The 25014-nt window shown below is 50.6% G+C and overlaps 2 protein-coding genes across 5 annotated transcripts; one reads left to right on the top strand and one right to left on the bottom strand.

Moving 5' to 3' along the window:
- Positions 1-752: 752 nt before the first annotated feature.
- On the bottom strand, positions 753-4628 carry CDCA8 (cell division cycle associated 8). Of its 3 annotated transcripts, none has more exons than XM_066335181.1 (10): positions 4516-4628; positions 4286-4414; positions 3999-4039; positions 3495-3570; positions 3042-3178; positions 2717-2790; positions 2314-2415; positions 2020-2146; positions 1293-1379; positions 753-983 (listed from the first exon to the last, which is right to left on the bottom strand). In XM_066335181.1, exons 1-10 carry the CDS (start codon positions 4595-4597, stop codon positions 927-929), a joined length of 912 nt encoding a protein of 303 aa, XP_066191278.1. In that variant the 5' UTR covers positions 4598-4628; the 3' UTR covers positions 753-926. The 3 variants fall into 3 exon arrangements, with proteins under 3 accessions (XP_066191278.1, XP_066191276.1, XP_066191277.1); XM_066335179.1 differs by lacking the exon at positions 753-983 and adding an exon at positions 1030-1221 and having other exon boundaries at positions 1261-1379; XM_066335180.1 differs by lacking the exon at positions 753-983 and adding an exon at positions 1030-1221 and having other exon boundaries at positions 1261-1379; positions 3042-3175.
- Positions 4629-4702: 74 nt separating this feature from the next.
- On the top strand, positions 4703-6915 carry AIRIM (AFG2 interacting ribosome maturation factor). 2 transcript variants are annotated; one of them, XM_066335158.1, is made up of 4 exons: positions 4703-4973; positions 5054-5236; positions 5330-5448; positions 6115-6915. In XM_066335158.1, the coding sequence occupies exons 1-4, from the start codon at positions 4708-4710 to the stop codon at positions 6180-6182; spliced, it is 636 nt and encodes a 211-aa protein (XP_066191255.1). In that variant the 5' UTR covers positions 4703-4707; the 3' UTR covers positions 6183-6915. The 2 variants fall into 2 exon arrangements, with proteins under 2 accessions (XP_066191255.1, XP_066191254.1); XM_066335157.1 differs by having other exon boundaries at positions 5330-5451.
- Positions 6916-25014: the final 18099 nt, after the last annotated feature.

Genomic DNA, 25014 nt, shown 5'->3' with positions numbered 1-25014 from the left:
GCTGCTGGCAGCTCTCCCTCTGCAGCCTGCTCTCTCCTAAAGGAAACTTCTTTTGGAAGAGCTTTGGTTCAGGGCAGGAGCTCTGATCTAAAGAACTGTAACTAAAGCTTTTAAATCACACAGTGTGGATTTAAAAGAAGAATTCTCTAGGCTAAAAATTCTAGTTAATTTTGTTTTCCTGGTAAAGATGTATTTCAAGCAGAATCTCAACTTACAAATCCATAAACACATCCATTTTTTTATTTACAGCTCAGCTAATTGCTGCTTTTAATTAATATGTGCACAGAATAGCAAGGCAGGTGTATGTGTAGCTGAGTGGGATATATTATTGCCACCTGCAGTTAGGACTTAGAACCTGCCAAAACCTCTCAAAGAGACATTTCCAAATCCAAGGTAGATACATGAGGTCTTCCATACAGTAAAATGTTTGCTCTCCAAAGGAAATTCATGTATGAATGCTGTTCCACAAGCTCCCTCCCATGCCACATCCTGCACCAAAGAGCTCTGATTGCAGTTTGTCTCCCTTTTAATCATGCTGCAGGCCTGGTTCTGCCAAAAGTAGGACTTTTCAAATATAGAGAAGATTTCAAAGTCTCAACATTCTTGTTTATAGCCCTGTAAAGAGGTTTAAATCAAGGACAAAGAAGCATCTTTGGAAAGGACAGTGCACCAGCTAACAAAGAAACAGGTTTCTGTTTCGTGGTTTCAACCTTAAAGGAAATAAAAAAAATAAGGAATGCTTTTTCTCTCCAAATTAAAAAAAAAAGTTCGATTTATTTTAATCCCATTACATATAATAGGTAGAATAACTAGTTCTTAGCTTCCATTCTGTGGATCAATGAAAGGAAGATACAAATCAGAGCATAAACTAAATGAAGGTAGTAGTCCTAAATGTAAAATGTATTTACAGAGAGGGATGTCATTGCTCACTGACTTCCATCCAGGGGTATTTTTGTGTCGTTGCAAGCCTGTGCAAGACAAACCTGAAAGGAAAGGGAAATCCATCAGTGCTCAGACACTGGCACAGCCCACAGCCACCTGCAGCTCCAGCCTAAAGGACAAGTTTGTTTTTCAGAGCAGTGACAACAGCTCTTTTCCCCACTGTGGATTCAGCCAGATGTGATGTAAAGCTTCTCCTTCCCTACTTCTTCACTTCTGACATCAGCCAAAATTCAAGACAAGGGGGGAAATAAGGAGTTTCTCTTGCAGCTCAACAGTCCCCTGACTGATGAGAGAGGGACAGCACTGCCTTACAGCTACAGGTCATGGCTGACAAAAACACCCAGACTTACTGACAGCTTCTTCATGAGCCCTCGGGCCTTGGGGTTCAGCTGAAGAAAATTCTTCTTGGTCAAATCCTTTGCTGTCAAACGTATGCTCTGTGGAAACAAACTCAAATCTCAGGTTTTCTGTCTGGTTAGCTGCAGCAATTGGAGGCAGCAAGAAAGTTAAATTAAAAAAAATAAAAATTAAGATTTAAGTATAGACAGGCAGAGAACTACATTCAGCTGGAACAGAAGCTCATCTCACACTTTTCCTGCAGTGCATTAATGCATTACTGGCAGTGGTGGTTTTAAATAGCTTGGTTTCTGGTGAGGGGGGAAAAAGCCAGTGAGTGATTTTTTGTCTGTGGGTGCACTGGCATTTGGCCAGCCAAAAGATATTTGGGCTCTGTCCTTACAAATAAAGAAAATATGCCAGATTAGGGCTTTGAAACATTGGTCACCTCATGTCTTTGAGCAGCGTAGTGGGTTTTTACAAACACAAACACTGGCACTACTGCTGCTTAAAATGTTCTAAAGTGAATGCACAATGAAACATTCTCCTATTCTGTTCCAACCAGCTTGAGCAGGTCCCACTTTGACTAAGAACCTCTTGAGGCTCTTTTTAACCTCAACCAACCCCTGGATAAAACTGCACAAAGAGACAAAAGTGCACAAAGAGACAAGAGTGGGTGCACAGGAGGTGGTGAGGCAGCAGGAGGAGGGCTGCCAGGGCAGGTGAGGGGTGAGGAGTTACCTCTCCCCCTCCCAGGGGCAGGGTGAGGACGGCGTCCCCGGTGTCGGCCAGGGGGCTGCCGTTGGCAGAGATGGTGTAAACGCGCTCGTGGAGGGCAGGAGTGCGCAGCCCCGGCGTCTTGAACACCCTGCAACAACAAAAGAGGAGTCAGTGATCTTTGCTCACACCATATCTACAACCCAAGTCGTTCATTTCGGCTCCAAAGAGCCGCTGAAGGTTGGGTTGCAGAGATGGAGGAAAGCAGACTCCATCAGAGATGGGAGGGAAATGCGTTTATTTTCTCTGCGAACAAACCTGGAATCGAATCTGGGTGTGATCATGGAGGAGGTGCCTCCCCGAGCACAGACATCAACCATCCTGCCAGTAGCTGGAGTGATAAAGCTGTTTTTGCTTGACCTGTTAAAGGGAAACAAACATCTGCTCCTAAGATGACCTTTGACAAATGTACAGGCACTTATCAGAGGTGACCACCACTAAACCCAGGGGTTATTACTAAAAAGCAGTGACCCCCAAAACTGGGGACAGCTTATTGTCACAGCACAGGCAGCTGTCCATCTTTCATTCACATCAGTATTTCCCTGTAGCGTGGCACAACTCTTTCCTTTGCCACCACTGAGCCAAAGTCCATCCCACCAAAGAGAGAGATTTCCATTTACATTCTCCATTTCTAGAGATGAGACAGAGACATCCCTGTTACCTTTTGCTCATGCGCTTCACTCTGGCTGAGGGAGGTCTTCTGGCCACGGGTGGCTTTTTGGCAGATGCCTTCACCTGAAGCACACATCACCCACTAGATCAGTTACTTCCCTCTCATGGAACAGCTGAGTCCACACAAACAGATGCTTCCACACAAAATGTTGGGCTCAGCCCCCTTCCATGGCACAAGAGCTCAGAACAAACACATTCAAGCCTTCCCCCATTGCTAGAATTCTCTTGAAGCCCCCCTTAGAGCATCCTGGCCACCAGCTCAATCAGGAATTTATATCCTGAGAATAATGTCACCCCAGAGAGCAGCTATTCACCTTGGCAGTTCTTGGATTCACGTTCTCAGCCTCTGCCTCTGAAGGACACTGGCTGTCAACTCTGGATTTCTTTGGCTGAGGAAGCAGTGGAGGCTCTGCTTCCTCAACAGCTTCAGCACTCCTTTTGAATTTATCTCCTGGAAAGAGAAAGTGTTATCTAAGTAAATAATAGCTTCAAACTATTATTTAGCAGAGGGGGCAAGCAGCTACAAGCAGTTTTGGCAACAATTCAGAAATCCAAATTCCAGTGCAATCCTAATGGTTGACAGAGCACTACTTTGGATTATTTTGAATGTTTTAATGAAATTAATAGAAGGTACTAGGGATAAAAGTAGGATTGTTTTTCTGGTTTAAACATACTGAGGGACGTGAGCAAGAACTGAATTATTATTCACATTAAGTAACCACAACATGCTTCCACCTCACCAATCACACCCCAATGCTTAAACTCACCTTTCTTGACAATGTCAAACGGGCCATTGATAACTCCTGCTGTCAGCTTGTCTATTTCTGCTATCTCCAAGTCTGCCTAAAATTAAAAACACTCGTGGCACCATTGGGATTGTTGGCAGCCCAAAGTTCCTGTAAGTCAAAGCTGTAGAGCAAACCCCCAATAATTTTGCAGCCAGATCAGCTCCAGGTTTGCTGCTGTGCTCAAACTGGGCTTTTTCATGCATCTCAACCAGTTTGGAAATGCTTTCCTTTCCTGCAAAGCACATCTGCTCTCAGGGATTTGGGAGTGCAATCTAGCAGATAAGGAAAGATCAGCAGGGAGCAGCAGGACCATGTAAATCCCAGCTCTGATACAACGGGCATCTCTTACTGTTAAATTTTAAAGAAACATTTGTGAAAATACTGATGTAACTGTTTCTTTTGTGATGTTGCAGAGTGTTATTTCAGCGTGAAGAGCAGTGTGTGATGGCTATAGAGAGCTTTGTGTTTGTGCCGGAAACTTACCATAGCCACCTCCTCCAGCGTCTTCCCACTTCCTTGTTTAGCTAGAAAGAAAATATTTCAGACAAATCAGGACATGTCCGGGACGGCTCACACAGCACAGCAGGGCTGTCACCAGCGGGGTGCAGAACCCAGTTTCCAGCGCTAGAGAACAGGAGACAGCCCGTGGGATGCTTCCCTGGGGGTTCCAGGCGCGGTACATCCCAGCCGCTCCCTTCCTCCCGTTAGGGTTTGTAAGGCACGGGGGAACGCGCTCCCCCAGCCCAGCGCCCCCCGGCCCCGCTCCGCACCGTAATACTCGAGCCAGTTCATCTGGCGGAGCTCCACGGGCAGCCGCAGGATCGCCATGTCGTACAGGTTCTCGATCTCCTTCACCAGGCATTCCCCGTCCGCCCGCAGCCGCTCCAGCCGCCGGTTCACTGCGGGGACACTCGCCGTTAGCACTGCCCGCGGGCCCGCGCCCGGTAACGTTCCCTCTCCCGCTGCTCTTTCGCTTTCCCTCTCCCTCTCCCTCTCCCACCTTCGCGGTCGAAGTCCTTGAGGAAAGCCGCCAGTTTCCTGCTGCGGGAGCTCGAGGCGCCCTTTTTCCTGGCGGGCGCCATGGCGGCTGCTGCGGGCGTTCTGCGTTCGAACCGACCGCCGCCCGCGCTGGCCAATGGCGCCGCCGCGCGGCCTGATGACGTCACGGGAGCGCGACGGCGCGGGCGCGGCGATGGCGGCGGCGATGGCGGCGATGGCGGCCGCGCTCCGGGCCTGGGCGGAGGCGGCGGCGCGGGCGGACGAGGCGGCGCGGGCGGCTCTGGCAGCCTCGGCCCCGCTGCTGGGCTCGCTGGCCTCGCTGGCGGCTCAGATGCGGGCGGTGCGGCGGCTTCCGTGGGACGCGACGCCGCTCGGCGCCTTCCCGGAGCTGAGGGCGCGGCTGTGGCAGAAGCAGCGCGGCGCGGCCGAGGCGCTGCTGGAGCAGCTGGGCGGGCGGCGGTGAGGAGGCGGCGGTGAGGAGGCGGCCGGGGCCGGGCGGGCAGGATGTGAGGGCCCGGCTGACCGTGCTGTGCCGGCAGGGAGGAGCTGCGGGCCGTGCGGGACGCCGTGGGGGCCGCCGGCACCGCTGTGCTGCGGCTGTACGAGGAGCGGGGCCCGGCCGAGCTGGGGCTGGAGGCGGTTCTGCGGCGTGGTCCGCGCTGCCCCTCGCTGGCCGATGTGTTGGAGGGGCTGCAGGACGTGGAACGCTACTACCGGCACCTGTATCCTGTTCTGGGGGTCTTCGGGCAGCGCTGGGGTGTCTGGGCAGCGCTCAGGGGGCTGTTTTCTCCTTGTTGTCCTTAACGGGCACGAAGGTACTTGGAGAGCAAACTGCTCCTGCAGCGCATCAGCCTGGACAGCCTGGCAGACGTGGAAGCCCTCCCGCAGTCCTGGGAGCGGATTTTGGAGCGCTACAAAGAAGACGTCGTCCAAGGTAGTTGTGTGTACAAAGAGGCGAGGGGTTTTCCCAGGGCTCTGCTGATGTCCCCTTGGGACAGCCCCCGCCGTGCTGGGGTGACCCTACCCAGTCAGTCTTTGTGACCTGCTCTGAGATCTTGGTCAGCTTCAGTTTAAAGTGCTCACCGTCACACCTGGGCACAGCTGGCAGCAACATTGTCTCTTGCTGTAGGACACGAAAGATGCTAAATAATTCAGGAGTCAAAAGTATAGAAAAAGAAGGCTTTTTATTGTCTAATTCTTACTACTATTTATAAGGTGTTCCTATGCAGACATAACATGGTTGGTGAATAGGAGCAACACCTCTCTAATGCCATTGGTTAAACCAGAGAAACAGCAAACATCAGCTAGACAAAGATTGTTGTGAGAAAGGGCAGTTATTTACCAAGATTGTTTTGAGAGAAAGCTTTCTTGAGAAACTTTTCCTTGGGAAAAAGTTAGCAGCTGTTAGGCAGGCTAAAATCTCTCAGGCCCAAAATCCTCCCTCAGAGTGTAGCAAGGGCTCAGTGACCCATTTCATTCAGTCAGTTTTACTCACACTTTCTTTTACTGCCTTTAGAAACACGATTTTAGGAGTAGAGAATCCTCTGTACAGGATGAAGCTCGTTCAGCTGACAGGGCTGTTGTCTTCTCTGTGTCTCAGATACACTCCTGAAGGTCTCACTGTTCGTGGAGAACCATCGGGAGGTGAGCTGCTCCCCTGGCTCCTGACAGGGACCAGGGACTGCCTCTGACCAGCTTCTGGCACGTTCTGCAGTGCTGCAAAGGGGATGAGGAACTGAGGGAGCTCTCCTGGTGCTTTTTGGAAGCTGGATGAGTTGAGTCTTTTCCTCAGCATGAAGTGCTTGAACTGTGTCATTGTCAAGTGGAAATAGCCTTGGTCTCTGAAGAGGAGGCTGAGAAGAAAAAGCCATGAGGATAGAAAGGAGTCACCTCCAGCTGTGGAACTTGCCCTTTCCTTTTCCTGACATGGATGTTTTGTATCATGGGAAAAAATGTTGATACTTACATGAGGTGCTGCAGATGTGGGAGTGTAACAGAGTCCTTCAGGCTGGTGCCATGAAAGGTATTTGGGCTCTGTCCTTACAAATAAAGAAAATATGTCAGATCAGAAGCAGTGGTTACCTCATGTGCTTGAGCAGTGTGTTTGCATTCATCCTGCTTGGGCACAGAGGAGGAAGGAAGCAAATCTGGCTTGAAAATATAATTATGGAAGGGCACAGATGCCTGAGTTCTCAGTGTTGCAGAGCACTGTTCTGTCACCACTGAAATCAGTGGTAAAATATCACTCTCTGGTAGCTGCTGACAGTTCAGGAACACCTTTTATGGGCTGTGCACTGATCCTCTGAATGTTCCTGGGCAGCAGTGGAGTGTTTGTCTCTGTGTATTTGGTAAGGAGCTGCAGCCCCTCAGAGAAAGCCAATAAAGACTTGTACCTGAGACATTGTGGATGTGTTTGTGCTCATTGTTTCTGTGTCCCCAACCTGAGGTGTCCCCACGTGTGATGATTCTGGCTTCTTTTTCTCTGCCAAGGTTGGGATTAATCCAAGGGAGTTGCAGTTGGTGTTTGGACTTGGATGTTTATTTTTTATTTATCTATTCACAGACTCCTGAGCTGTGAGCTCTAACTAGCAAGTTACAGAAATGAGGTAAAATGGAGCCCCTCTAACTCTTTCCAAGGTTATTTAAGCACTAATTACCTAATAGGGAGGTGACACCTGTATTATTTAGATTTCTGATCCAATAATGACCACCCAAGGCCCTCAGTGTGGACCTTTTTCAGCCAATAACAGAAACCCACCCAAACCCGTGAAGAAGAAGGACTCAGACAACATCCAAAATCCTCCATTTTGCCCCATCCATTACTATATATACTAAAATCCCAAATTCAGCTTTTTCACCCTGTGAGGTCACACAATTCTATTCAAACCCCACAACCTCAGTGCCATCACTCAATTTTGGGAGCCTGTTCCACGGCCTTAAGTCAAAAGTGGTGCTGGCTTGAGGGTCAGCCCCTTTTAGCACAGAAAACCTGGAATTTTCAGCCTCTAGGCTTCCAACTCCCACAGCCACCTGAGGGCACTGCAAACAGCACTGCTGGGGCTGCCAGTGCTCCCATCAGGGATAGGCCCTTCACGACTTTTAATTGCAATTCTTCACACACAGTTCTAATTGCAAAGAAAAGCCCCTGCTGAGAAAACCTGCTCCTGGCTCTGGGTGCCCTGCCCAGGGTGGAAGGGAGCAGGGTTCTGCTGTACAGCTCTGTGCTCCTTGCACAGGGTTTGGAGCATTGTTGATGGCTCAGGGTGAATCAGCAGTGTCATCCCTGCTCAGGCCTTGCTGGATCCTCATCACAAACCAGGAGATCCTGGTGAGCTTGGATGCAGAATTGTCTTTGCATGTGTGCACGCTGTACAAGCCTTCAACACCCCTCTTCTGTCAGCCTCTCTTCAGGACAGCTGCACAATGAACAAATGGATTTAAATCCTGGGAGATGTTCAGCACAGTTCCGTGGTGGCCCTCCTGCTTCTCCCAGATGTTTGGCCCCTGATGTCTGTCTTTGTGCTAACAACAGCCCTGCTAAAAGTGCTGAGGGAGCTTTCTGCATTGAAAGTGGCCATGCCCTGACTCCGACTGACTGAAAAGTGGTGAAGGAGGTACTCATTGAAGTCTTGTGGTGATTAATTGCTCTGTGCTGATCCTGGCTGATGGGTCGTGTCATCAGTTGCATTTGTCTGCAGCGTTCTGCGGGGTGTGAGTGAGTCTGTGCCTCAGAGAGCTCTAATGGGGATCAGCTGTGGGCTTGTTCCATTGCAGATCTGGATGTTCTGTCAGGCTGCCAGGGACCCCATTGCTGAGGAGGACAGGGTTCCTCGTGTGTGCACAGCTCCCTTCAGCTGGTGTTTGCCCAGGAGTCACTGGGGGTTGGAGGGTTCCCCTGTGAACAGAGCCAAGGTGAGCATTTGCTGGAATTCTGGAAACTTAGATTTTGGGGTTTTAGTATATAGTAATATGTGTGAGTCAAGATGGAGGGGTTGTCTGAGTCTTCTTCACCTTCTTCATGGGTTTGGGTGGTTTTCTGTAATTGGGTGAAAAAGGTCCACACTGTGGGCCTTGGGTGGTCATTACTGGGTCAAATGTATAAATAATGTAGGTGTCACCTCGTTATTGGGTAATTAGTGCTTCAATAACCTTGGAAAGAGTTAGAAGCTCTCCATTTTGCTCCTTGTTAACTAGAGGTGCTGCAGAACTCACAGCTTGTGAGACTGTAATATAGATAATAATTCATAAACATCCAAGTCTGAACTCGAAATCTCCGTTTCCTGTGTATTAATCATCCCAACCTTGGCAAGGAATAAAAGAAGCCAGCCCCGTCAGAGGCGTTCAGCCTTGCAGAGTCACACGTGTCTGCAGGCAGGTGGAAAGGCCACTCCTGCTCCTCCTTGCCTGCACAGCTGAGTCAGACACCTGCTCACAGCACAGCGATGTCCCTGTGCCAGTTTTCTGCACCTTCCTGAGGACCGAGACAGGAGGGAGGTGAGTGAGAGCAGAAGCTGCTGCTCCAGCTGCCTGGGGAGCCCAATGCCGGGTCAGGGTGATGCCTTTTCCTTATTCCTAAAATCAAGAGCCAGATATGGTTAAGGGATAAAAGGTTTTTTTTATCTTGGTGTTTAATAAGGATCCTTGTGGTGCGACACTTCATCGAGGTGGAGTGTGCTGAAATGTACACCTGATAGATTGCGTATAAATTTTATAGATTTTGCAGATTAATGTATCTAATAAAGCTGCTTCAATGAGAGGCTTGAATGAACACTGTGGCATTTTCTCATCTCAAAGTGTTCCCTCTTGGATGGGCTTAATCTTAGTTTATAGGATGTATTTTAGAGGGGCTTTGGTTTTTCAGGATAGTGCAGGGCTTTCCCACTTTCAGCTGCAGGGCCTTTGGGATTTTTGGTTTTCTGGCTTAACAGAGATTATGTTAAATTATCAGACTTAAGGAATTACAAGAATGTATGCTAAGAGCACTGAGAATACATAAAAGGTATATAAAAAGTACATAAAAGACAAAATATCATCTTGGCATCAAGGGAGTCCAGGCTGTGCCGTAGCTTAGTGGGGCTGTGGGTAAGGCAGCACTGAGGGCTCTGAGACCAACTGGTAAAATATATGTAACCATAAAAATAAATCCAAGTACCTTTCTTTTTGGAGTAGAGCTCTTAAAGTATTCTCGCATGGAGATCTGTCTTTGAGGGGTGCAATAAAAGGCAGTTAGCAGCTGGAGCTACCTTGTTAAAGGAAAAATGTCAGGAAACACAAAGCTCACACTTCGATTTTCAGCTTTACCTGCTGCTAACCCCGTTGGAAAACAGTTATTCTTCACTCACAGGAAAAGCACAAACTAAATTCAAGTGCCCACAAACATTTATAAGGGGCACCTGACTTGTATAGGGTGGTTTTGCTTCCTCCCATAGGGCTGAGCTCTGGCTTCTGGTGCAGCGGGGCCTTTGCAGCTCTGCTTAGAAATGAGGACCTGCTGTTGGTAACACCAGACTTCCAAAACAAACCCAAAAGCTTTGCTTCAGTGTAAGCTCGTGGATTTGAAACAGATTTCCAAGTTGAGTGTATTACAAGAGTCCACAGTTATGGAAAAGACAAAGGATTTGGCACCTGAACTGAAGTGTGAAGTGACTCGGAGGCAGAAATATGTTATAAAAAGCTTTGTAATTTATTTAATAAACCAAGCATGGGTTTCACAAGTCCCTATGGTTTTTTTGTGCTTATTCTTTGAGACTTTCATCTTGGCCTGAAGCAGAAACTCTTTTGTGACTTTGCTGAGGGGCTGCCTGAGTATTTATCTGCTCTGAAATACAGCATTCTCCACTACCTGTTGGCTGGCTTTTTTTTGCTCTTTCCCCCAGTCTTGGCTCAGTGTTTCTCTAATGCTTGTGATTTGGCACAGCTTTTGCCCTGTTGAGCTCCAAGGAGGGGCAAGTTCTGCTGGTGTGATGTGGGTGTGCAGTGAGCGGGGACACATCTGGCCTGCAGCAGTGATGAGCTTTCCCACGTGGGACGTGCTCAGCACAGTGCCCTGCTCTGCCCTTGCCAGGACAGGCACCAGCAGTAGCCTGGTGAGCTCTTTGCCACCGTGGTGTGGCCCCACAGACCCTCTGGGGCTGTGCTGCATGTGGACAGAGCCTGTTTGCATTGCCCATCCTGCAGGGGTTTTATTTCAATCCTCCCTTCCTGCTTTTCCCCCCAACCCTTTCCCTCCTCCTCCCTCCTCCTGTGGATCTGCAATAGGTGTCTCCTGAACTTGCCTGAGCTCCCTGTCCCAAGCATCTTCTTGACTAATTCTTTCCAGATGTCTGGGAACTTTAATGTTAAGGAGTTTTGCTCAAGTTCTTCATTCATCCTCTAAAAGAGCAAACCTATTTCCCAGTGTTATTTGAACATTCAGACTGATCGTGGCTTCCCAAAAGCTGCTTCTGCCTCCCAGTGAAATGTTCGCGGTACCACTGGAGCCTTCCACCCCTGAATCAGAGCACAACAGATATCCATAAATAGCACTGAAGTTTATTTTCCATAGCTGACAGCTCCAGGGCTGTCTATGGAGTCTTGAAAACACTCTGTGCTACATTTATACCCAGCCAAGTGACAGGTTGTTGGCTTGGACTTTCTCAGCTACAGCAGCTTGGAGAAATTAGGAGATCTGTCCAGTGTTCCTCTGACTGGGACCAACAATGGAAAGTAAGTGGCTCTGCCCATCTTCTCATCAAGTTTCCAGGTTGTTTTTGGGGAGATGACTGTTCCTTCCAAAGGGATTTGACTCCCTTAGGGGAGATGACTGGGCAGGCACGTGGTCAGTGGCTCCTGCTGCTCACACTGTGAGCTGTGTCCTGTCCTGGCTGTTGGGATGTGGAGCTGCTGCAGCCTCGGGCTGTGCTGCATTGGTGCAGCTCTGGGGACACGGGCTGGCTGTCACCTCAGGGCCAAATGAGACTGAAATTTGTGTTGAAGCAATGCCTGAGCCACTCTGCCACTCCAGAACAGGCTCTGGCTTGTCTGGAAGTCTCATCTTGTGGCTCTCCCTGTGTGTCCAGTGGCTTTCCATCTTTGCCCTGCACTCTGTGTGCAGTGAGGTTTGCAGCAGGTTTTGGCTGTTGGAAAGAAGCTTTGGGCTTTTCAGTGGAACTTGGGAAATTCCTGACTTTTTTTTCCTGAGTTTTAATTTGCATCAGGATTTACCTCACATGGTGATTGCAAAATGCCTGTGATGGGAGACAGGCTGGACCTTCCCTGGGTTCAGATTCCTTTTATGGAGCAGTTCTGTGCTGTTGGCACTCCGGGGTCCAGGAGTGGGGATGTGCTGGAAGGATGAACCTGCCTTGTTTCCCCATACTCCCACCACCTCCCCAGGTACCAGTGCCTCCCCACACATCAGAACACACAGAAATATTAAGCTTAATTTAATTTCCCTATTTAATTTCCCATCAAAGCACCCTGAGATTCTGTTCCCTGCTGTCCCCCAGCGTGTCACAGCTGCCTCTTCCCTGGGGCTGACGTTGTCCCTGGTCCTCCTCTCCACAGCCCAGACAGTCTCTAGGCTGCCTGGGGAAGGCAGAATGAAGAACATCAAGCCAGTAAGTCTCCTAACCATTCTGCTATGTGAGGAATGAATCCAAGAGCCTTTGCACACTATTAATCTTTTCCAGTTCCTAAGAAAGCAAACGATCTCCTCCCGCTCCCATAAATTCAACCTCTCTCTCCAGCTTGTCCCCTGGTGTTTGAACCATTGGCCAAGAGCTTTATTAAAACCTACAAGATGCAGTTTTGTTCCTTACTGAACCCTAAACAACTGTGCTAGGTGGAGAAGAAACATTTGGTGCTGTCAGCTTTAGAGCATTTTTGTGTGTAGTCCATGGCCACTTGTCAGCCAGGGACCAACCTCAGCTCCACACTGAGCCCAACGGGACCTTTGCTCTGCTCCCCTGAGGCTGGGAGATAAATTCAAGCCAAAACCTTATGGCTTCATGTCTAAAATCACAGGCAATGATCCATGTGAGGGTAGCAGAAGGGGTGTTCCCCTGGATGCAGCGTGGTCCTGTGGCACCTCACCCTCCTGTGCCACAGCCAATATCTGCAGCTGCCCCCTGAGGACAAGCTGTGCTGGGCAGCTGCCACATCCTGGCAGCTTTCCTGCCACCTCCTGTCCTGCTCTGAGTGGAGAAATTTCTGCTGCAACCCCTCTGAGTGTCCCCTTGGCATGCCCCAGCCAGTGCTGGCGGTGTGGGGCAGCAGGTGACAGTCCCCAGCTGCTGCTGTGAGCAGAGGAGCTGCAGCTGCTGCTGGGCAGCTGTGGCTGTGCTGGGACAGCCAGGGCTGTGCTGGGACAGCCAGGGCTGAGGGTGGCAGGTCCTGGGGGGGCACCAAAGGTGAGGGGCACGCCAGAGTCCTGCCAGCTGCCGTGCGTCACCGCTGCTCCTTGGCACAGGGTGCGGTGTGTCACAGCCCTCTCCCTCTGCTTTCCTGACATTCCCTCAGCCTGAAACTCATCAGCCGGCGCTGAGAGAAAACATGCACAGACAAAGCCAAAGCAGAAGTGAGCAAAGCTGTTCCTTTGGCTGGATTCCTCCCGCTCCTCGTGTCTCACTGCTTGGTTTGAGCAAGAGCCACCTCCCCCTGCCCTGTGCACCTGAGCCCTGGGCAGGGGACAGCCATCCTCAGCTGCTGGCAGGGAGAGCTCCTGCCGTGCCTTTGCCAAGGAGAGCTCCCTTTGCTGGTGCAGTTCTGGTGCCTCTTCCCAAAGCCCAGAGAGCAGGTTGTGTGAGTGGGGAGACAAGGCTGTGGAGCACGGCTTGCACAAGGACTGCTTTTAAACCTCATCAATCTGCTTGTGACTCAGATGGCAGGAGCAGGAGAGGGGAGCAGTAAGGGGTGAGTAAGCTGCTGTAGTGCCCAGAGAAGCAGCCTGAAGCAGCTGTGGAACCAAGAAGCCCAGAGCTGCTCTGCTGGAAGAGCTCAGAGGCTGGGGGGCACCTGAGGCAGTGACAGAAAGTTCTGCTCATGAGGAACCTCACCAAGAACCCCTGTGCAAACCTCATCTGGGCAGCCAAGAGCTCCCTGGCACGGCAGGGTTTGGGCAGGTGCCACCCATCCTGTGCTGAATCAGGCCTGGCAGCCAGGGTACCACAGCCCCGTGCCCGTGCTGTGGGAGGACAGGGATGTGGAGGGAGGACAGGGATGTGGAACAGCCCCAGAGGTGAATAATCCAGCCCAGCTTTCGCTGGACACGGCTCCCCCCAGCTCTGAGAGGCTTTTTGGTCGGGTTTAATGAGATTAGTGTGTGAGCTCTGGAGATGTCAGCCTGCTGGCAGCTCCCTGTTCAGTAGTTCCTCGTGTGCCAGGGAATGATGTTGTTTCATTGGCCTTGACTCCGCTGGATCAGGCTGTTGCTCTGCCTCTCAATTAGCTGCATCTGCGTGGCAGTAATGAGCTGGAGGTCACACAGCCCCCAGAGGGGTGCCCAGAAGTTCACTCGTGTGGAAGGGAGCTCTCTGTGCCCCTCATCCAGGGGATGTTGGGGTTCTGCACCCGACCTGAGCCCTGTTCCCCCCGGGAGCCCCACTGGGGTCCAGCCCCCTCTTATCTCTGCCACGGTGACACTGCACAGCTTGCTCTGCTGCTGGAGAGGCTGTTCCTGACAGCTCCAGTCTGGGGCTGTGCTGACATTATTGAAGCTACTGGTAATAAAACATGTCACTACAGGGGCCAGGGCCACATCCCATCCTGCAAAGGGAAAGCAAAAAATCCCAACAAACCCCTAAAACCTCCAAAAAGCTCTAACCGAGCACATGCTGAGGGTAGGGCTGGATTTCCAGGGATGCAGATCCTGTTCCTGCCACCCTGCCAGGATGAGAGGCACCTCCTGGCCCTGCTGAGCAGGGACAAGTGGCACATGGGAGTCACAGCTTCCCAGTGCCACATCCTCATGCCTTGTGCCGAATCCTCCCCATGCAGGGAACTACAAATAAATGCTGTTGATGCCTCTGCCCTCCCGTCAGGGATTAGGACATGCTGGAGCAATTTGCATGGGGATGAAACTTGGAAGAAATGGCAAAGCTGAGGGAATATGATATTATTTATTATTGCCAGTTGCAAGGGAACAGCAGCAGCAGCCTCCAAACTTGTATAACTCTGGAACACGACTATTATTAGAATGCAAAGTTAGCAAGCAATTAGCTAATTGCTATTCACATTGTCTGTTGGCAGTTATAAGGAGAACAGTCATAAGCCCCAACAGATGGAACTCAAATGGGTCAGTCTCTCTCTTCTTTTTGTTGTTGTTTTATTTTTTCCATCCCCAAAAGGCATTTGCTATGAGCTGAGCTCAGGTTCTCAGTAGGGCTCATGAAAGCAGCCAGCCTGTGAGTCAGTGTGCACTGGGGTCCCTGCAGGCCACAGTCCTGCACCTCAGCCCTGCACATGGAGCTGCTCCTGTCCAGACCTTCCCAAATGACACAGTTTTGAGGCCAGAGAGTTCAGCTGAGAGTGCTGTGGTTTCTGTCATTTGCTCTCTGCGGTGGTGGTTTTTTAGTAGCCATGGAGAAGCGAGGAGCAGAGAAATGCAGCTGCAACATGTCTTTGTTCTCATCCAGTTCTTCATGACTGCACAACTTCAGGTAATCCCTTCTCTTCTCTCTCCAGCAGTGATGGAGAGATGGTGCCTCCCTGAGCATGATTTCTAAATCTTTTGAGGTTGTTTGAGGGATTTTCATTCTCTTCTGAGTTTGAGTCAGAACAGGGATTTCTGCAAAGGTGAGCAGCAATGAAGCAGCCCTCTCCTTCCCCTCTCCTGTCACAAGAGATTCCAGGGTAGCAGCTCCCACAGGGCAGAGATTATCTCACTGCTTTTGTTAGAAATGCCTGGGGGATGCAGCACCAGGACACAACAGAAGGGTAGAACATGAGCCCTGGACTCGAGGGATGGCTCAGTGCATGGTTTGCATCTGTTTGAATCAGAGCAGATGCTCCTACCTGTGACACTTTGCTGTCCTCTGGGTGGCTTTTATGCTCTCAGTGTCAAAGGGATGCTGTGGCAGCTGTCTGCTGAGGGGATCAGAAATCACCATTCCTCTGCTGGAGCGTGTCAGGGTCCAAGCTGCGCACACAGATCAGTGTGTGTGACACCAGAGGCATGCAAGGGGCACACAGGACAGCCCCAATACCCCTGTGTGGGGTATTAAACCCCTGTTCCTCAGGTTTACAGCACGTGCAGGAGTGTGGCAGCAAGGCTGCTCTGATACAAGGAAACTCACTCTGCATTCCAGGTACCTTTTTAGAGTAGGGACCAGCACAGGCAGTTTTGGCCTTAAAAAGAAGCATCACAGAAGGTATTCTGAGGAAATATCTCACTAAAGAACCTCTACATTCAGATGCTCTGTGGCCATGGAAGGAGCTTTGCCCTTTATCTTTCCTGAATGCTGGTAATGCCACTGACTGTGGCAAAGGAGCATCCTTGGTTTGGGTGAGGCTGAGACAGGCACACAGACAGCTGGGTGATCTGAAACACATTAGGCCCAGCAACATGAACTTCATAAACAGCAATACAAACCCACTGCACACCTTTGGCTGATATTAAACAGGGGATGGGTTGGAATCCATCTCAGAGCAAAAGCATTATAATGAAATGCAAACATCAGGTTTCACTTAGAAGCCCCAGGTGTCCAATAGGAGGCAGTTGATGTGGTGCCCATTTATTAAAGACAAATGCTATCATTGGGAACATATCTCATGCAGAGCAGGGCCCTGCCTGGTGCAGGGGGGTGGTAACTGGAGCTGGAGCTTTGCATTTACAAGCCGTTGTTTTCAGCAGGCTCTGCGTGTACCACCAGGTGTGATGAAAGCTGCAGGTGCCCCAGTGTCCTCCAGGAGCCCTGGCCTGGCCTCCCACCGTGCACAGCCCCACCAGGCACTGACCCAGCTGAAACATGCTGGCCTTCAAGGAGTATTCAACAGCAGACAGAAAGATAATCCCGTTATCAGAAGTCAGGCAATCATGGGCTAAAATAAGCAGGTATGGATGGGGGGCCCAGCTCTGGCTCCAGAGTCCCCTTGAAATGAGAGTCAGCCCCTGCAGAGCATCTGCTGGGGCTGGGGGAGACCTTGGCCAAGGAGCAGCAGGGACAGGGATCCTCTCCTCTGCCCCAGGACAAGTGGCAGCCTGCACATGTCACCTCCCCAGAGCTCCTGAGGCTCTGCTGTCTCTGATTTGGGGCCCTCACTCAAAAAGCTTCAGAGGAATGTGCCCTTTTGGAGGGGGATCCTGCCTGGCTTGGCTTGTTCCTTTTGGGGACACCAGCCTGATGTTCCTTTCCTTTCTAGAGTGAGAGTTTCTGAGCTACGGGGCAAATGCTGAACGGTAACAGCTGCTGTTATAGTCACATCTACAGGTAACTTTGGTTTCTGTATTTATCTGGAAAATAACTGTGTCCAGACAATTAATTGAAACAGTTGATGTTGCCTTTTGGAAATCTTTCATTTGCATCCCGACATGATGGTGTTGTTTGCTCTTTTGAGAGCAGAAGCCCAGGACAGGCCTGTCCTCCCTGGGCAGTAGCAGGTGAATCTGCATGTTTTGGGAAGTACAAATTCCACTCTTTCCATGTAGGAGAACTTTCTGCCTCAATGCAGGATGGCATCTACAACCATTAATATGAATAAATTCCATTTTTCAGCTCTGTCCAGCTGTTAGTGCATCAGACAAAGCGTTCACATGGGACAGAGCAGTCAGTCCTGCATGTGTGTCCCCTCCCGTGTGATCATCAGCGACCTGACATCTAATGCCACAGTTCCTTTTCCTGACAGATCTCACAGAGGGCAGCAGGTCAGTTCATGGAGCACAACAAGAAGCCACAGAATCCTTTTGGGCAGGAAGCAGCTCTGGAGCAAGAGGGATTTGGGATTCCTGCCCGTTCCTCCTGCTGGGTGCTGGGCAGGGAGTGGCTCTCAGGAGGAAAGGTGGGCTGTAATTTAGGGAAGAATATTGGCATTGCTGCAGATGTGATCCACCTAGTGAGCACTGCGGGTTTTGGGGAACCTCCTGCCACAATACGGGCAGAGGAAAAGGTTCTCGGCTCAAGAGCCATCACTCAGCATCCCTTAATGAGAAAATCCAACCTTGTCCCACAGAACTGCCTGCTCCAGGGGGATTGATCCTGGGGATGTAGCTGAGGGAAGATGTCCATCTGTGCTGAGCCTGCCTGGCCCCTGCACAGAGTGGAACAACCCCCCCAAAAGGCAAATGGGATCAGACAAGGCATCTCCAGACTGCCTTATCCTGCCAGCTCCACATCTGGGAGGAGAGCAAGAGGGCAGAGAAGTGCACTGCCTGTCTGCCTGCACCGTGCAGACAGGCTGGTGACAGCTCAGCAATGTAAATGATGCATAATAAGCCCTAAATAAAGTGTGAGGAATGTGTTTGGGATCAGCAAATCCATTCTGACAAGAAGAAGCGAAGGAATAAAATCCTTTTTCCCAAACAGAAACTGCAAAGTCATAAAGGAATAAATGCAATCTAGTCCCACTGAAAAATGGCTACTGAAGGCTTCTGGTTGGGGTCTCCCTGCTCTGATCCATGGGGACACTGTGCCCCAGGGAAAACAGGAGCAAGGAGACCTGGGGAGGAGGAGGATTGGGAACAGGGGCCACATTCTCCTCCTCAAAATGCTCAGGTTCTACTGAAACCACTTGGTCCACGCACATTTACAGCCAAGTCTGTCCCACTTCCTCACACTCCCCCATCTGCCATTTATCACCAGCGAGGGGTGGCTGGAGCCAAACGTTCCCCTGACCTCCACCAGCCCTGTGAGCCTTTCTTCTCTGCTGAAGTGGGAGACTTAAGATAAGCCCAGAGTCTCTTAGACATGCCTGCTCCAAATAAACACAGAGGGTGATGGCTCCCAGGCTGCCTTGGCCAGCTGAGGAACAGGGGATTCTCTGCACAATTCTGCTGCTGCTGTGGAGTCTCCTGTCCTCACAGGATGACAGGAACATGCTCAGGCACTTCACAGCAGGACAAACAGAGGCTCAGTCAGAGCCCCAGAGCAGCAGCAGGGCTGGGAGTGAGTGTGGGGACCTCATGGCCCCAGGGCTGCTCCTGGGGAGCACAGCTCCATGCACAGGATGCTCTGATCCAGCTTCCTTCAGCCTTGCACTGTTAATTTTCCGTGTGTGCAAAATGAGTTCTAATTTTTTTTTTAATGTAAGTTTAATTTAAAAAAAATTAGGCAATTAGGAGACATAAGAATAAATGTTTTAGCTGGGGTGCTTCACCAGAAAGCACACCTTTCACTCTTTTAGGCTTTGATATTTAAGGATTGCTATGTTCTTTTAATTGTCTTATTTGGTAGATTTATTTATGGGTGGTTCTACTTTGTTAGGTAATTATGAGTCTTATAATTTTTTTTTGAGGTTTTTGATTGTTTTTATTTTGATAAACCCCCCAGAAATTTCACAGCCTTTATGCAGGGCTATAAGGTGACAACTCCTTCTTCATAATTTTTGGCTTGGTTAGTTTTAGATGTCACAAAGAAAAAACTCAGTCTTTTCATTATTCATACTGTGTCACAATTAGAAAATACATTCATCATCTTTTCGAACTATTATTCACATAACACAATACAGTACAATTATACAGATACTATTCATTCCAATATTTGCGAGAAGCCAACTTTATAATTTGTATTTATAACACGTGGCTTTCTTTGCCCACTCCCTCTGCTGAGCCACCTCCAGGCAGGGACATATTTTCCAGGGAAAATAAGATTTTTTTTTGTCTCTGTGCCCACTCTGGGAGGTGCTGAGGCTGCTCCTTGGAGGCGTGGGGGAGCTGCAGGGAACGGTCCTCCCTGGACTTCCCTGGGGCTGTGAGTCTTTAAGCAGTTGTTTTATGTTCTTTGTTGCCCTTGCACTTGAACGGGGGCCAAAAAGGTGGGATGCAGATTGCAGGTGTTTTTCTGGCCCCTCTCTCTGTTTGGGAGCTGCTGTGGCTGGCCTCTGTGGGCTGCAGTGATGTTCTCTCAGTGTCCCAGAGGAGCCACAGTCCCCCCAAACTCTGCAGGTTTTTTGGGGTGCTGTGGGCCAGGCAGTTGTCCCAGGACACGGGGCTGCACCGACAGCACGAGATGCAGCCTCAGAGCACAGGAGGCTGCCAGGACACCTCATCAGATGAAGATTGCTTCTTTGTTCCTCTGAAAACCACAAAAAAACTAAAAAACCCACCAAAAAAAAACAACCCAAAAAGAGTTTCTCTCGTCACAGTTCACTGATGCCCAGACAAAGATGATGTGAAATCTGTGGGAAGACTTCTTTTATTACAATATAGGAATGCACAGAACCAGATGTTTAAGCTTAGCTGTGGCTCCTCCGTGTCCTGCTGTCCCTGCTCAGGGTGATGCACAACGCCCTGGACGTGTTTGCTGCTGTGCAGGTCTCCAAGAGCTGCTTGGAGTCACGGCCACAGCAGGTCCCCTGCATCCCTGTGAGCCAGGGGACGTGGTGCAGAGGTGACAATGTCACTGTGGGAGAGCAGGTGCCCCTTGGTGACCCCAGCACGGCTCACAGGAGCAGCCCCCAGCCGGAGAATTTCAGCCTGCTTAGAAACTGCCAACATTTTCCTAAGGAAAAGTGTCTCAGGAGAGTTTTTCCTCAAAATAATCTTGGTAAATAACTGTCCTTTCTCACAACAATTTTTATCCAGCTGATGTTTGCTGGTTCTCTAACCAATGGCATCAGAGAGGTGTCGTTCCTATTTATTAATCACGCTAAATCTGTATGGGAACACCTTATAAAAGGTAGCAAGAATTAGACAATAAAAAGGCTTCTTTTTCTATACCTTTTGCCTGAATTATGTGGAGTCTTTGGAGCCCTGCAGTGACACCCAGCCCCTGCCCAGCCCCTGCAGGTGCTGCTCTCTGCTCGTCCGCGCTCTCCTCAGACCAAACCCTGCTCCTGCTTTTTTTGATTTTTTTTTCTCTTCTGCTCCTCCTCTGGAGTCAAACCCATCCGATGGCAGGCAGGGCCGTGTCCTGTGGGTCCTGTGAGGCGGCAGCTGTGTCGCCAGAGGCCGGGGTGTCGTCCCCAGCGCGGCAGCTCTGAGCGCACCCCAGGCTGCAGCAGGGGAGCAAAGCTCACACGCACTCCCAGCCTGGCAGCCGTGTTTGTTCCTCCAGCAGCCAGAATTTCATCTTTTCCACCTCCACGCTGCCAGCAGAGCCCTTATCCGCTCGCCCTGACACCTCCAGGGTTTATTTCCAGCTGAAGCACGCTGCCTCCAGATGTGCTCCTGCCGCTGGCGGCGGGTTGTTGGGTTGATGCTGTTGTTGGTCCTCCTGCCTCCATTCAGAAGTTGGCAGGCCTTAAAAGCTCATTCATCTCTGCATCCTAGTGGCAATTACAGCCTCGTCCTTTGGGGTGGGTTAACCCCAGTTCTGCCACCAGCCCAAGGGGATGCACACAGAAAATCCAGCGGGCTCCCCACAGCGCTCACGGGACACACGGAGATGGGAAGGCGTAAACCAGTGAAACTAGCCTGCAGGCAGGAGAAAAGCTGGATATTGTGGCCCTGCACAGAGCTGCAGGCACTGTAGTGGGAAGGGGAGAGTCACAAAGGGACAGTGACTGCAGGGATGATGGATATTTCCCCAGCAGGATCTGTAAATCTGGATGGTAAAATTGCCAATCTGATCACCACTCCTTGCCTTCCCACCTGTCCAGGTACTCTCGGCTGTTGGAGGAACAATTGGCAAATGTTTGTGGAGAGTTTCAGGGATCATTCCCCAGGAGATTTAGGCTGTGAGGAAGGAATTCACTGCCCAGAGAAGTGCAAGGCTCACACGGATTCCCCCAAATTGCAGTGACAGGAGGGGCTGCTCCCCTGGACATGGGTCACTGTTTAATAGAAAACTCCAGCAAATCAAAGGATCTGAACTGGATTTGCTGAAAACTCCAGCGAATCAAATGGTCTGAATTGCCCCTGGGTACAAAACTCCCAAAGCACGTGGATTGCAATGAGCAGGAAAGATGAGACCCTGAGCAGAGTGCTTGCAAATCCTCCTGCTCCAAAGGTTCCCTCCAGGCTGCAAGTCAGAGCTAATGCTAAAAAAATATTTTTTATGCAAGATCAACTCTGAAGTGAAATAGAGAAACATACAGAGGAATCTCAATTGACCATCTGGCTCCGACACTCCTGAAGCTCGTGGCCATTTATCTCTGTCCAAAAGTGTGCTTGAAAGACACAACAGGAATCTTCTTTTAGGGGAGGGAATGGATTGTATGTTTGGCCTTCAGATGTCAACCCAAACACCAAAGCTATGGGAAGCACATAAACACCAGAGAACAAACAAGCTCTCTCCATACCTGAGTTGAAGCTTGATTTTGGACGCAAAAATGTGTTTATTTTCTTGGAAAGGAGCAGGCTGTGGCCTTTCAGCTGTTACAGATTTTCTCAAGGGAATAATTTTCCTAGCAAACCTTGTTCCTTCTGTAATCCTTCGTAGCAACTCACCGAGTCACGCTGCCCTTGCTTTAAAAATACGTTTTCAAGGCCCATTAGCAAATTCACAGGTTTTTTTTTTTTGTTTTTTTTTTTTTACACACTGAGAATTAAAGTGAAAACATAAGACACAGAAAGCTATTTTCACTTTATATACAGCCTCCCCAGTAAACAAGTGTTGCAAGAGGCTGTGTGCTGCCGGCAGAGCAGAGGGATGGGAAACAGAATGTGGTCACATGTGGTTTTATTCAGCGAGTTATTTATATAATCTGAAGTATAGTAACAATGTCCTTGGATCCAGAGCCTCCCAGCTCCTCAGTCCCCGCTGATGGTGCCTCTTGGCTTTCCCACTCTGTCTGCATGGACACCCCTGAGCTCCCAGAGCTTCACTTCCCCACCACACTGCTCCCTTCAGGATCCTGAGTCCTGGGAGTTTGGACCTGCAGGGCTCTTGGACACATCTCCAGAGCTGCAGCCTCCCCCTAGTCCAGCATCCTGCATCCTGGTACTCACTTGGTACCTCATCCTGCATCCTGGAGCTCTTCTGGGACACCCTCCCGTGTCCTGGTGCTGTCCTGGTGCATCATCCCACGTCCTGTGCTCCACACGGATGTTCATGCCCTGTGCCCGAGGCTGGACACAGGAGGACAGTGCTGTGAGGATGTCTGAAGGACAGCGTGGCCCAGGAGCCTGCACGGCCTCACCCTCCCTGTTCTTACCTCCCTCTGCCTTCTCAAAGGCCCACCTTTATGCCTAGAGATAAAAAGCACTGTGATTGTCTCTCCTCACTTTCTCTGCATCCCCTGGCACGCAGCATCCGTTCCTGTGCCTTCCCAAAGCCACCACACGCAGTGACAGTCCCTGTTTCTCACCCCAGAGGCCAGATCTGACCTCTGAGGGCTGGGCAGAGCTGTACCCTGTGTGTGCAGCCCCTGGGACGGGCAGCCAGCACGGCCAGGCTCCCTGCCAGGGCACGGGAAGGGCACCAGGCTCCTGCATGGGCTGTGCAACATTGCAGACTAGTGGCACCAGAGGAGATCCCGGGGCTGGGAAGGGCCAGAGCCAACCTGAGCCTGTCAGCAAACACCTGATCCATTCCCTCTGAAGAAATGTCTTTAATCTTGCTGGCATTAGAGGTTATGGCAGCCATGCTCCAGGCAGGTGAATGGAATTCTTTATTGTGCTTATTTGGTTATATCTTGGATAGCAATAAGGATTATCCTCAGATTTTCGTGTCTCACTCCGAGCCCCCAGCATGTGTTTGTAATTTTCTTCTCCCTTTCAGGCAATGCCAGCAATCTCCTGAAGTTCTTAAACTGAACCTGTGAAATTTGATGGCTGGACAGTATCTGACATATTCCTCTAAAATTCAAATGTGCTTCTAATACTGATTTATGACCTTTTTTTCTCTAGCAAAGTACCCACTGTATTTTATCTCTAGTGTTTCTCATGTGATTCTGTGTCAGAAAGGAAGGTCAGGCACGACACTGCTCTGAATTTCCAAGGAGCAGCAGTAGGTGGCTGGCTTGGATTTCTTTAGTCTGGTTCGTGCTTGTTTGTGCAGGCAAAGCCTTCCTCATGGCAGGGACAGTCAGAGCCCTGGGCTGGGCACGTCCTGCCCCTTGGGCCGGGTGCTGCAGACCCTCCAGGGGCAGGGTGGGCTCGGGGCAGTGGTGCTGGCACTGCGCAGGACTCGGTGCTGTGTCCCAGCACACGCAGCTCAGCCAGCCTGCTCTGCCCTTGGCTGCTTTTCTGTTATGAGCCACCAGCTTAAAACTTCAAATAACCGAGGATAATTGCCCAAATTGAGGGGGAGGATGCTGCTTCTCTTCCCGAGCCAAAAGATAATTTATCATAGATATTCCATAGGTTTTCCTACACTCACACACACTCTGCTCCTGTGGGGCTGCCTGGGTGACTTGGGACACTCAGGTGACCCCATGGCAGATTCTGGTGAACCTTTTGTGTCGTGAGTGTCCCCCCGGGGTGCACCTCAGGCTGAGCTTGGCACTGGGGCCACAGAAGGGTTACAGGCAGTGCTTGGTGGCAGGCGGGATGCTGAGCTCCATGAATCTGTAATTGCAAATGTGGAGTCATGGTACTGAGGGAATTCAGTGAATCCACAGATTTCATATCTCTGCTGACCTTCTGTGGCCCATAAATGGTCTAAATACTGGTTCCTCTTTGTCTGCAGCCAAGAGTTTTCTCTTGGGTTTTTGAATAAGAGCTGGCATCATTTGGCAGTGGATTTGAGGCTGCGTGGAGTCGTCAGCTCTGTTTCTCAAAAGCTTTTTTCAAAGGGATTTTCTTTCACTGAACCTTTAAGTGCTGCCCTCACCCCATCGCAGCCCGTCCCTGCTCTTGTTGCATCCCCAGCCATCACGTCCGTGCCTGGTGTGGGGCTGCTCCTCGCAGCTGGCCCACAGCAGTGCTGCTCAGTGGTTTAAGGCTAATGGGCTCTGCTTCCCCACCCAGGCACTGCGCTCAGAGCCCAGCTCTCCTCCCCTGACGAGCTGGAAGCTCTGGAGGAGGTGGAAACGCCAAGACCAGGAGCTGCCCCAGGAGGTTGCACAAGCAGAGGGTTTGCAGGAGGGATCCAGTGGCACCACCACTCACCAGCGTGTGCTGGGAGGAGGCTGGCAGAGAAACTTCTTTTCTTTTCAAGTGGTCGCCCCACCCCTGTCTCTGCCCTGGCCAAGTGTTTCCAGCTTGCAGAAGAAACGGCACAAAGCAATCTGCTGCTGTCCCCTGTGCTGTGCCCTGGGGTGAGCTGTGGTGGCACCGGTGCTGCCACCAGCCCTGCTCCTGTCCAGCAGCACCGTCCCACTCCTGTCCTGAGTCCCTGTGGCCTCTGCTCCCACCCAGTGCCCGTGGCAGAGGGGTGGCTGCTGCCTCCTGCAGCTGCCCAGCCCAGTGCTCAGTGGCCCCAAGCACCGTGACACAACCTTGATAGCCACTGAGGCCAGGCCCCGTGTCCAGGCACAGCCAGGC

This window comes from Sylvia atricapilla, chromosome 24 (genome assembly GCF_009819655.1).
Source record: "Sylvia atricapilla isolate bSylAtr1 chromosome 24, bSylAtr1.pri, whole genome shotgun sequence".
Lineage (NCBI taxonomy): Eukaryota > Metazoa > Chordata > Aves > Passeriformes > Sylviidae > Sylvia > Sylvia atricapilla.
This window is presented reverse-complemented; position numbering and strand designations above follow the sequence as displayed.